Consider the following 13,564-nt stretch of genomic DNA (forward strand, 5'->3'; position numbering starts at 1 on the left):
TTATACAAAGCACTTTGAGATTGCCATGTATATAGACATTGTCTGGGATTTCCAACACACAAGCATGCACAGGTGCTACAGACAGTTAAAAGTAGTTACCTCTTCAAGGCTGAATAATACTCCACCAATAGGTGCCCCAAAGGCAACAGATACACCAGCTGCTGCTGCAGCTGACAAAACCTACAATTCAAAACTCAAAATTAGTGACAGATCACACTCTTAAAAGGAATGTGAGTGGTTACTAACATTAAAAATACTTGACATGCTCCATATGCAGTTATCAAAAATGAAGTTTGATTATATTTATTTTGAAAGCAAACATTGTATGCTGAATTTTGAACACACAGCTCACATGTTTGAATAGGCAGAGTGCCTTTCCTTTGTAATTAATTTAGGAATTTGCTTTTTTCCAAATTATGCCTCCATCCCCAATACTTAAAATTCAGTAACTTAATTTGAGTTTGTAGACCTATTCACCACATAAATGAAGTTAACAACGATGTGTTTACATAGCAATTTCCTTGTAAAGAAATGCTTTGTTTTTTTCAAGTGAGAGGAGGATATATAGAGAGACAGATTTCCACATGTGCCCCACTGGGATCCACCCAGCAACTCCTGGTGTGGGGCAGATTCTCTGACCATCTGGGATCTGGGGCCATCAGCACCTGGGGCTGACGCATTCGAACCAATCGAGCCAATCAAGCCATGGCTGTAGGAAGGGAAGGGGAGGGACGGGAGAGGAAGGGGAGGGGAGGAGAAGGGGAGGAGAAGGGGAGGGGAGGAGGAGGGAAGGGAAGGGAAGGGAAGGGAAGGGAAGGGAAGGGAAGGGAAGGGAAGGGATAGAGGGAGGGAGGGGGAGAGAGAGAGAGAGGGAGAGAGGGAGAGAGAGAGAGAGAGAGAGAGAAAGGAGGAGGAGAGGGGTGGAGAAGCAGATGGTTGCTTCTCCTGTGATTGGGAATAGAACCCAGGGCATCCACATGCCAGGCCAACTCTCTACCACTGAGCCAACTGGTCAGAGCTGCTACAAGAATGCTTTTTTTGGGGTGAGAGACAAAGAGAGACAGAGGGAGGGACAGACAGACAGGAAGGGAGAGAGATGAGAAGCATCAATTCTTCATTGGTGGCACCTTAGTTGTTAATCAATTGTTTTCTTATATGTGCCTTGACCAGGGGGCTACAGCAGACCAAGTGACTCCTTTCTTGAGCCAACGACCTTGGTCTCAAGCTGGCAAGCCTTGCTCAAACCACATGAGACCACACTCAAGCCTCAAGCTGGCAACCTCGGGGTTTAGAACCTGGGTCCTCCACGTCCCAGTCCGAAACTCTATCCACTGCACCACTGCCTGGTCAGGCTGTAAAGGAATGCTTTTTAAATGAAATTTTAAGAAAGGTTCTAATGATACAAACTTGAAGTCACAGTTGGCCTCACAACTATTCAGGAGTTGCAAATACTCATAATAGGTATTTAGGTTTTCCTATACTATCTGCCCTATTCCATATCTAGTGACCTATGGAAACAAATAAGAAGGTAGCTAGAAGCAAGGTTGAGAATAGATTTTGAAGGGAAGACTAAGATGTTTAGATGTTGCAAAGTAAATGGCTAAGTGGGGGGAAGCATTACAAACACACCCGAATTAATAGAAGGATCAAGTCCTTACATTAGATTCTGGTTGCTGTGGAGTGATAATATGATTTGAAGTAGTAAGGAAGTATTTCAACAAGAAAGTTGAACAAAATTAAGGATTTTGGAAGAATAAAATGGTTCTTGGCAAAATAAGTAGGCATGTCTCTCTGGGAGTATAGGGTGGCCTAGGAAAATGAAGGGGAGGAAGGAGTGAGATCTCTGGGAAGGACTTCAAAATTTATGGCTATAATGGCTTTTATCTGCAAAGGATGACAGTGAACATGAAACCTGAGAAAGGGAATTTTATTGACTGTTTAGGAGAATTGAGGTGGGTAGTTTGCTATCAATTTATGTTGTAGAGTAGAGTTTGTTTATGCCCTTCCTTCTCAAATCTGTATTTTATTCAACCATCTGCCCATTCTGACAACATCCTGGAACATAAGTGTTGCTGCCAATCAACAGGAAAAGAAATAATTGGAAAATTCAAAGAAATAATAGGAAGTAAACTAAAGATTTAAATATTCATGAGTCAGATTCAAATATTCATTAGAGAAATATATGACAGCTGTACAGAGAAACAGCCAAATCAAACTCCCCTCTCATTTTATAAGGATTTAAACAAAAAAAATGTCAATTTTATGGAATGAAAGTAACTAGCAATCTACAGTTTCAAAGTCACCTCTACCCATGCAAAACTAGCAATGATCAACACATGACTCTTGCCAGTTAAAATGGTATTTTTCAACTCTTTAGCTTTTGTTGTACATTATTCCCATATAACAACCTCACAAACTTAATACTGCCTTTATGTCGCTATACTATTTGACAAGTAACTAAACAATCTATTCAGATCTCTCTCCATGTCTCTCTCTTTCTCTCTTGTTAGCCTTCCTTTCCTGCCAGGAACTTTCCCCCTTGAACTATCAAAATGTATTCCATATTTGAAATGTTAACATATTTGAGTTTCCTTCTAGGCCTTATTATTTTTTGCTTTGTTTTCAAAATAAATCACTAGGTTCCAATTTTGTATGTGTGTGTGTGTGGGGGGGGGACTTTCTAATGAAATGGCCTTGTCTTGACCCATTCCATATGTGATTTCTTTGTAATTCAAGAAAAATAGAGCAAGAACTATTATTTTCTTAAATCCTCAGTTATAACAGGACTAAAGTAAACAATGACTTGGAACATTTTTTAAAATGTTATTCCTCCTCAAAATCATAAACGTGAGAATGCCTACAGAGATGTTGTGGTGGAACTAATTTAGTGGGGTTAAGAAAGAAGGCAGAAGGAAATCTAATACAGAGAGACAAATTCAGTTAGGCATCAGGTAAAAATAAAACATGGTGCTGGCATCTGAAACATGGCTGAGTATATATTCTTCCACAGGAATAAACAACTTCTTTTTTAAAATATTCTATTGTTTTGTAACTTCTTTTGTAATAGAAATAGCACATACTTGTACAGAATTTTATATAATAAAATATTCAAGTCCTTACTTCTCCTTTACTATCACCTCACTTTCCCACTTACCAGGGGTAGATATTTTTTAAAATTGTTTGGGGTAAAACCACTTTCCAAACATTTTCTTTCTAGAGGCAAAGACACACCTTTTAAAAAAATTAATTAAATTATACTATACACATTATTCTGAAATTAGTTTTTCAAATGTAACTTTTCTAGCCACCCTTCCATTTCATTATATAAAGGGCTATCTCAGACTTTTTAACAGTACCATAGCATTCTACAGTATGGACAAAAGATTGTTCAACCAATCAATCCCCTGTTGTTGCACAGAGTGATTGTTTCAGTTATTCACCATATTGGCAAATGTTGTACTGACTATCCTCAAACATCTTTGCGCACATACATGCTAATACATCTGTAGGATAAATTCTTAGAAGTGGAACCTCTGTGTCAAAGGGCATTTGCATTAACATTGATATAGAATCCCCAAATTTTCATTCCTAAAAATGTACCATTTATATGCCCACCAAAAAAGAGACTAGTAAGGTCATTTATTATTACCTCTCTGCGCTTGGCTTCATTCTTCCGGTACTTGTTGAAGCAGTGGCACAGGATGTTCCCACAGCAGCAAGCCACGTGCACTAGGGGGCCCTCTTTGCCCAGGCTCAAGCCAGAAGACACTGCCAGCACCAATGTGATGGTTTTGATAACCAGGGTCCACTTACCCAAATAGCCCCTAATAATAAAACCACTCAAGATAGTTTTTATCTGCAGGTCAAACACAGAGAGATCAGATATAGACTAAGCAAGTAAACCAGGCTAAGAAGCGATCATCTGGACCTCATTATAGAAACTATACATTTTGAACAAGTGACATATAAATGCTTGACCTACAGTGATCCCAGTTGGAAGGGAGCCCAGGAGTACAAGAAAGTAAGAACTGTTCTTTAAGTTTTCATGGGTTTTTTGTTTTTTTTTTTTGGCCATGTGACAGCTCGGCAAGGGAGTATTGTATGAGAGTGTGTGTGCACAGAGAAGGTGGAAAGGGGAGGTACTTTCCTTACAGACTAGTATAGCCTTGTTTCTGTGCCAGAAAAATTTGTAACTATGACTTGGTCAGGAAACAGAGAGGGGACAAGGTCATTTGGGTAACCTTAAATCTCAGTGGTTTCAGTTACTGTCAAGCAATCCAAACCAAAAATAATTAGAAACTGAGTTTTAATTACCCTTTTTCTAGCCCAAATCAGATTGTATAAAATACAGCAAAATAGTTATTTTTTCTGCTCTAACAAAGTTGACAATACCACTATATTTTCAGGCCTGAATCTCGAGGTCTACTCTGGGAGCTTCCTGGGTAGCGAGTGGGGGAGGTCTTCATGGGACTGGTTTATCAGACATCCAGGCTGGGAAGTCTTAAGGAAGACCTAGAGAGGCCCTAGATTGCCTCAGAATCTGATCCTGTTTAATATTCATATTGTGGTATGTATTGGAATACATATTAAAGGGTTTTGACCAAAAAAACATTAATTCCTGTTACCATTTTATAGACTCACCTCAGGGATTCCGGAGCCACAGGCATAAGGTGCGAAGACCTTGACAAGAGATACCGCAAGGAAGGCAAATAGGAGAGCCCAGAGGACATACATGAAATAATTGACTATGTAGGCAAAGGCTCCCTGGAACAGGGAAAAAAGAAAAGAAGCTTGTTTTAGCTCAGGGAGAGAGAGCCTCAGTAAGCATGCAGCTCTTCCGAGTAACAGGGTTTCAGGAGAGGTCAGAAAGAAAAATACCAATATTTAATCACTCAAAATGTTCCTTTCCCAATTACCTTCCTTTCCCAATTACCAGCAAAGCAACTACTGAAACACTGTCAGCCCATTTGCTACTGAAAATGAGAGACTTTGCTACACCCAAAGGAAATCGACAATGGCTTCTAAGGATAGACAAGAACAAGAGCAAACAAAACCCTGAAACAAATTCACTTTCTGTATGAGTGGTTTGAAAGATTTTGCAGACAATGATACAGTTGACCCTTAAACAATGTTGTGTTAGGAAAACCGACCCGAGCAGTTGAAAATCCCCATATAACTTTTTAAAATTTTTCAATTAGAGTTTACATTCAATTTTAGTTTGTATTAATTTCAGGTGTACAGTATAGTGGTTAGACCAGGGGTCAGGAACCTTTTTGGCTGAGAGAGCCATGAACGCCACATATTTTAAAATGTAATTCCGTGAGAGCCATGCAACAACCCGTGTACGTTACGTATTATCCAATAAAAATTTGGTGTTGTCCTGGAAGACAGCTGTGATTGGTTCCAGCCACCCACAACCATGAACATGAGCGGTAGGAAATGAATGGATTGTACTACATGAGAATGTTTTATATTTTTAACATTATTATTTTTTTATTAAAGATTTGTCTGCGAGCCAGATGCAGGCATCAAAAGAGTCACATCTAGCTTGCGAGCCATAGGTTCCCGACCCCTGGGTTAGACAATCATAAACTTCACAAAAGTGATCCCCTGATATTTCAAGTACCACCTGGCCCCACAGTTATTACTATATTATTGACTATATTCCCTATGCTATAATTTCCATTCCTGTGACTATATATTTTTTCTTTTGTGAGTAAGTGTGTGTGTGTGTGTGTGTGTGTGTGTGGGTGTGTGGGTGTGTGTGTGTGTGAGAGAGAGAGAGAGAGAGAGAGAGAGAGAGAGAGAGAGAGATAGGAAGGGAGAAAGTTGAGAAGCATCAACTAGTAGTTGCGTCACCTTAGTTGTTCATTAATAGCTTTTCATACATGCCTTGACCAGGGGGCTCCCGATGAGCCTGTGGCCCCTTGCTCAAGCCAGAAACCTTGGGCTCAAGCCAATGACCTTGGACCCAAGCCAGGAACCTTGGCTTAAGTCAGTGACCATGAGATCATGTTGATGAGCCTGCACTCAAGCTGGTGAGCTCTGAGTTTCCAGTCGGGGACCTCAGCATCCCAGTTTGATGCTCTGTCCATTGCACCACCACCGATCAAGTAGCCTGCAACTAATTTTGCACTTCTTTTTTAAAACTGAATTAATTGGGGTACAGGTTCAGGTGTGCAACTCAATAAAACATTATCTGCACACTGCATTATGCACCCATCGCCCCAAGTAGTCTCTTTCATCCCCATCCCCTCCCTTTGCCTATCTCCACCTACCCCTTACCCCCTTTTCCTTATGGCTATCACCATACTGTTGTTGTCTGTATCTACATTATATATATATAGTTTTGTTTTTCTTAATCTCTTCACCTTCTATCCCTTCACCTTTTACCCATCCCCACAACCCTCCTGACAACCATCAGTCTGTTTTCTGTATCTATGTTTGTTCCTATTTTGTTTGTTTATTTTGTTCTTTAATTCCCCACATAAATTTTGACCTCCCAGAACCTTAACTAAGTTGGCCCTTAACATACATGGATACAACCAAATGCAGATCAAAACTTATCTTGATCTGCAGTTGGGAAACTGCAGATGGTAATAAGGAAATATTGTATCTGGCCCTGACTGGTTTTCTCAGTGGGTAAGCAATGGCCTGGTACATGGACATCCCCTGTTTGATTCCCAGTCAGGGCACACAGGGGAAGTGACCATCTGCTTCTGCCCCCTTTCTCTCCCCCTTCTCTCCTTCTTCCCCTTCTGCAGCCAGTGACTTGATTGGTTTAAGTGTCAGCCCCAGGCACTGAGGATAGCTCTGTTGATGCAAGCATCAGCCCCAGACAGGGTCACTGGGTGGATCCTAGTGGGGGTGCATGTAGGAGTCTGTCTCACTAGCTCCTTTCCACTCACTTAAAAAAAATACTGTGGTTCTATCTGTAGCTGGTTAAAACCATGGATAGTTGAATCCACAAATAAATATAAATGGTCAATTATATTTATTGAAAAAATCCTCATATCAGTGGATTTTCACAGTTCAAACCCATGTTGTTCAAGGGTCAACTGTATATGTTAATTTTATTAAGAGTATTCACAGCCCTTTTATTGGAATGGCTGAACCTTGGCATTACATTTGAAGTGACAATTGACTCTAAAGTTTCATTAAATTCACCTTTGTCTACCTACCTTGGTGTGAAAAAGGAGGTTTGAGTATCTAAAATTCCTGAGTGTTTTTCTTAAAATACACAATTATGTTCTGTAGAAAATGACCCTATCTTTGAGAGAATTTTGCTACCACAGATCCAGCAACAATTTTATGCGGTGGAAAGTTCTGGGCTCTGATCATAAAATAAAACCAGTGAAATGCCAGATATCCCAAAGAATAAAATGGCAATAGCTATTTTTAAAATGGAAAGAACATACTTTTGAGACTACCCCTATAATAACAAAGTCTTCTAGAAAAGAAATCTAATTTTAACCACCAAATAGGATTCACCAACATTAAGGGGCTTGCAAATAGCTATCTCACAAAAAAGAAACTACTTTGAACATTAGATTATGCTTGCTGATAGAAATATTAGAAGTTGAACCCATTCAAATTACACAAAACATAGAACTCAATGAACTTTTGACTTTTAAAAACATAAAATTCTATTAAAATAATTTGCTGACCTAGAAAAGGAAAAACAAAATGTCCAAGTTTTATAGGAGTTATAATTTTGACACAGGTTTTCCATTATCTTACTTCCTCAGAGAAACAGATAATTGCTTTCTCTTTGCCTTCAGAATATGTCCATACACACACACACTCCAGAAGTTGAAAACAAAGAAGGAAAGGGGGTAAAAGGGAAAGTAGCTGAAACTGTCTAGAGACAGAGATCTGAAGGCCAAGTTCTTGGCAGGAGAACTCTTCTTAAAACCCAGAAGACTCTTTCTCCAGGAAAGGATTTATTTCATAATAAAGAGAGCCAGAGAAATCTGTCACTTGACAAATCTCAAGCTCCAGTTTGAACATTATGGTTGGAACACTTAAATACACACACAGCTATAAAGGCGTAGCATGGAGGAATCTTGTGGTGATGCAGAAATAGTTTTATATCTTGATTGTGGTGGTGATTACACAAATCTACATATGTAATAAAATTTCAGGGAACTACACACACACACACACACACACACACACATATCTGTGCATGTAAAACAGGTGAAATAATGTCTGTGGATTGTACCAATGTCAATGTCCTTGTTTTGCTATTGAATTATAGTTATATCAAGATGTCAACATTGGGGGAGACTGGGTGAGGTGTAGAGGAGACCTCCCTATACACTTTCAACTTCCTGTGATGTGAATCTATAATTACTTCAAAAATAAAAGATATTTTTTAAGCAAGGGAGTCACTCACACACACACACACACACACACACACACACTCACCCTAAGTTCCAGGGCTTCTCAATTTTTTCTACCCAAGTACTCCTAATTTAGGAGAGTAAATAGAGACATCAAAGTAGGGGGGTGGGGTACCCAGAAGCAGAGCTGAAATAGAGATTATGTTTTATCTTAACAAATATGGGAATCTTGCATTTCTTTTTAGCGATTGTTTACATCTTATTTTTGAAAAAAATTTCTTCCAAATATTTAAGAAAAACTGATATTCTGGGAAGGCACATAGTGTTTACCCTGTAGTTTCACCTACCCTCTGGCACATGACCCCAGTTTGGGAAGCATAGATTTAAACCCTCTCATACATAATAATATACATTTACCCGTTATTAAATTATTTCCCCAAACCAAAACATGCAGTCACATATGTATATAAACACTATTATTTCTGACTTTATCATTTTCCTATCCTTCCTTTCCCTTGACTGACTGTGTATGTGTGTGTGTGTGTGCGAGCGCACGCGCCATTTCAAATGTGAACCAGAGTAGGTGTAAAAATAAACTTTGAAAGTATAAACATATCCTAGTCATTTTCTTTAGCAAGAGAAAGAGATAGAGAAGAGAACCTTCATCTCATAGTTGTATCACCTTAGTTGTTCATTGATTGCTTCTCATACGTGCCTTAACTAGGGGGTACAAGCCAAGCCAGTGACCCCTTGCTTAAGTCAGCAACCTTGGGCTCAAGCCAGCAACCACAGTATCATACTGATGATCCCACACTCAAGCCAGTGATCCCACACTCAAGCTGCTGACCTCAGGGTTTCAAAACTGAGACCTCAGCATCCCAGGTCATTGCTCTATCCACTGCGCCTTCATTGGTCAGGCCATATATCCTAGTGTTGTCACCCTCACTTCACCAACAGAGTGGATGAGTAGTGAGCTAAGATGGTACCTATTTTAGTTGGTACAAGTCAGAGCAGAATTGGGAACTGAGAGTTGCTTTGTTCTGTTTTAATTTGTTTTTGATTTTAGTAGGAAAAAAATCTGCCTTACAACCAAGTGGTAATAGAAATGTAGGGAAGTGCAAAACAAAGTTAATTCTGCATCAAAAAATATAAGCTAGAAGACAAGGACAAATGAAAATATTAATTTAATCTCAAAATAGTTCTTTTGATATGGAATGTATCATACATTTTTTAAAATGTTCTAATGTAATGCTCAGGGAAAATTACTTTTGGAATCTATACAATAAACATTTTTTAACCCATTCCATCATTTGTTAGAAATTGTAGATTACGTGTCTGATGGCTCTAACATTTCTACTGAAGTTATTAGAGAAAGACAGACTCAGTCACACTGTATACTAAAAATTAAATAAATAAATAAATAAATAAATAAGTCATTGTGTAAGCATCAAATGATTCCACATACTAGAAAAGATGGAAATAGGGCTGCACTTAAGCCAAAGAAAAAGGCAGCTGGCACTAGTTCCCCTTTTCATGAAAAGAAAAATGAGGGGAGATTCCACAATTGTCATGAATATGTTATAAAGGATGAAGAAAATGTAAGAATAAAAATCAGGAGTTCTAAAATCTTCACTCCATTTTACCTCATCCGTGCTGATGAAAAGCTGGGACCAGCTATTCCACTTCGGGCATTTGTCTTTGTCTTCAAAGGTGACATGGTCGGAGTCCCAGCAACAGTGTTCATGGTTAAACCACAGTCCATCTGTGCATATCCCTTCTTTTAAGTCTGTCATCCAATGAGCAGAGATGTCTATCAAGCCTGCTAGGGAACCTGATTTGAGGGGATAGAAAGAAGAACCAAAACTCTTAGAAGAAAAGAGGGAAAAGGGATAAAAATAATGAGCATATACTTTTTCCCATTCCGTCTGCAACCTTTCTGATGACCTTTCTGCTTAATGTTTCCTACTATCTCTCATAGATTTCACCAATTTTTAAAAGCCTGTTCAAGGGAGAAAAACAAACCATTGTTTGCATCAAACACTGTGTCATAAAATTTCTATATAGGGAAACCTCAAGGGAAAGCAAAGTAGTTGGGTGGGAGCAAGGAGTGAATGGATTTGACCTTTAACTGGTCTACATGGAAAAAGATTCAGCTGAGACTTAGAGTTGATGAATACTGATCCATACAGACAGTTAAGTTTATTAAAGATTATTTTATTCTCACTATATAGGTGAGATTGAGAAAACTGGTATTGACCATATTGAAGAATATGGTATCTTATTTGAGATAGGTTGGGGAGGGGGCACTGATGAAGACTGTGGGGTGAAGGGTCAGTCTCAATAGTGTTTTTGTTACATAGACAAGTGAATTTGAGCAATGACAGGAAGGCATGCTAGGTGAAGGGAACTGAATTTATAAAAGCACACACTGTGGTACACACAGAAGGTTATATGAAGTTGTAGATGTTTTGAAGCCTCCTGAGTCTAGGACGTGAACATTCTGAAGTTTTCCTAGTTAGAGAAGCAAACAATATTATATACATAACATTCATCAAAGAAAATCATGAGAAAGTGAATAGTGAATGGGGACTTAGGCACTATGGCTAATAGACTGATAGGGTTAAGATAGTTATAGTACTTTTGATTCTGGCTTTCTCATCATTTCTGTCATCCAGATGAAGAATTTATGGCATAAAGAAATTAAATGGTCTAGAATAGTGCTTTAGGGAAATAGGAAGGCCACTATAAAATTCACAGCCCCTGAATCCCCAGACTGTTCCTGCATTCAGACACACTGCCTCTATTGTAGCTCTCCAATGCTTAAAAACAAAATACCCTGTGTGTATTAGGGAAAGAAAAATATTCACTGGCCACCTAGTGACAAGAAATACATTAAAAAGTTGAGGATATTACGTTTACATTCCAACAGGTTGGAGGCCATGCCATGTATATGTTTTGGTAGGTGCTAAAAGTGTTGACACAGATTATTTACATACTTGAATAACCTAGTCAAATCTAACATGGTTTGATACCTACTCTTGACCACTCCAGCCGCCACCTTCTCTTCCTTCTAACTCTTATTGCCTGGATTCAGAAAATTAACATGATGTTATAGAGTTTGGCTTATTCTCTAATTGTTTCATACATGCATGTTTTATCCTACCTAACATGGGTACCCTCAATGTTATCTTCCCTTCTACTTCTACTTTTCCTTCTTTTCCTGATCAGCTTCTTCTCCCTTGGTTACAAATTTCATCAGGTTTCCCCTACTTTAAAGAATAAAACATTTTCCCTCATCTTTGTTACCACTTCAAGCTTTTGTCCCTTCTCTAATTCCAGTGAACACCAAATATCTCCAAAACTTCCACATTGCTTGCCTCCCTTGAACTCTGGCCCATAATATTTATCTGACATTGTTTTTCGTGATCATTGGTATTCTTCTAACTGCTAAACCACATAACCTTTTCTAAGCCCTCTTTACTTCTCTTCAGCATCTCTGCAATACTTGGGACTACAAACCACCTGGTCTATTATAGCTCTAAACTGGCCAAACCATGTTATCTCTCCTGCGAAAGGCAGAAGGGACCACATTAATACCCTAGACTAGACCATGAGTTGGCAAAATATGGTTGGAGGGTCAAATCTGCCTCTGTGTTTGTAAATAAAGTTTTTTGTTGTTGTTGTTTTTGTTTGTTTGGTCACAGTCCCACTCATTTCTTTATGGGTGTTTTCATGCTACAGAAACCATTTGGCCTACAAATCCTAAAATATTTACTATTTGGCCCTTTAGAGAATATGTTGCTGACTCTGCCCTAGATCATCTTTGAAAACTCAGCTATAGAGGAACCATTCCTCATTGTGGTAGTCATCTCATAATCCCTAGCTCATGAATTATCTCGAAGCAACAGCAGCAGGAGCACCATTAACAACCGGGCACTGTGCTGAGTGTTACATGTGCTCTCATTTAATTTTCATAAAAAAAGTGCAATATAAGTAGTCATTATCTCTATTTTTCAGATCAGTAAAGTAAAGCTTCCAAAGTTTCAGAAACTTGCCAAAAGTCACAAAACTAGCAAGTGATGGGACTTGGATTCAAATCCTGACAGCCACAAACTAGAGCCTGTTCTGTTAACCACCATTTCATCTCACCCACCTCCAGGATTCCTAGCTAACTTCTATTTTAGCTCAATATTCCAGAGATTCTCATATCCAACTTTTAATGCCAACAACTCTTGGCATCTCTGCCAGGTATTCTTGGCTTTCTGCTTCCTCCATGGGAGGGGAAGTCTGCTTGGGAACTTGCTCTAAAGCTGTATTTGCGTAGCAAGTATAATATTTCAAGTTGGATTGTACATTATTTGCAGTGGCTTGGGAGGTTGATGGAGATGATAGGAAAAGGTGGTAGCATACCACTTCTCAGCCACATGAAATAATGAGATGGTAAACTCCTTCAGGGTATGAACCATATCTCACATATTTTTATTTACACCCAAATGAGAGAGTAGTGTTTTTAAAATTTTTTACTTATTGATCTTAGAGAGAGGAAGAGGGAGAGAGACAGAAACAACATTCTGTTCCTGTATGTGCCCTGACTAGAGATCAAACTGGCAACCTTTTCATATCAGGACGGTAATCTAACCAAACGAGCTATTCAGCCTGAGTGAGAGTAGATTTTTAATAGCCACAAAAATGTTACAGGGAGTTTTCTTCTACATCTTCTTTCCTAAACCCCATGTAGTATGTGTGTTGGTCAAATAAGTTTGTAAAATATGATTTTTATGTTTGCTCACTTATAGTTTGCATTGGGGGCTGAGCAGCACCAGGTATATGTGGTCTGTGAAACTGCACATTACTTTCCTCCTTGGGAAGGGCTATTGTTTAGCTGATGTTTACTGGAGGAGGGGTCTTTGTGGGCCCAGGTAGTTTTTGCAGAAGAAGAAAGAGAAAGAAGCCATGTTTGCAGAGAGGAGCAGGGAGAGTAGAGAGGTGCAGAGGGCTGAAGAACAAGCCATGTTGGCAGGGAAAAGAGAAGGTGTGCAGATGGGGAACCAGAGCTGAGGGGCTTTGGGAGTTGCACTAAGGCTGGTGGGGCCTTTGATTCTAGGAGGAACTGGAGAAGATTCTCCTGGTTGTGGAACCAGAGAATGTGTCAGTGGCTTTGTGAGCCTTGTGCATTTGCTCATTGGCCGGTGCAAGACTTTAATAAAGAAATGGCCCAC

At 39.2% G+C, this 13,564-nt stretch overlaps 1 protein-coding gene across 5 annotated transcripts in view; it reads right to left on the bottom strand.

Annotated features, from left to right (window-relative positions):
- The window catches only part of CLCN5 (chloride voltage-gated channel 5), a 216,888-nt gene that overhangs the window by 11,817 nt on the left and 191,507 nt on the right, over positions 1-13,564 (bottom strand). For all 5 annotated transcript variants that reach the window (XM_066356249.1, XM_066356250.1, XM_066356251.1 and 2 more), the window contains 4 exons: positions 9,989-10,176; positions 4,642-4,764; positions 3,650-3,856; positions 100-180 (listed from right to left, as the gene is read on the bottom strand). In XM_066356249.1, coding sequence (XP_066212346.1) covers positions 100-180; positions 3,650-3,856; positions 4,642-4,764; positions 9,989-10,176 — 599 coding nt within the window. The remainder of the gene's footprint in view (positions 1-99; positions 181-3,649; positions 3,857-4,641; positions 4,765-9,988; positions 10,177-13,564) is intronic.

Source organism: Saccopteryx leptura, chromosome X, assembly GCF_036850995.1.
Source record: "Saccopteryx leptura isolate mSacLep1 chromosome X, mSacLep1_pri_phased_curated, whole genome shotgun sequence".
NCBI lineage: Eukaryota > Metazoa > Chordata > Mammalia > Chiroptera > Emballonuridae > Saccopteryx > Saccopteryx leptura.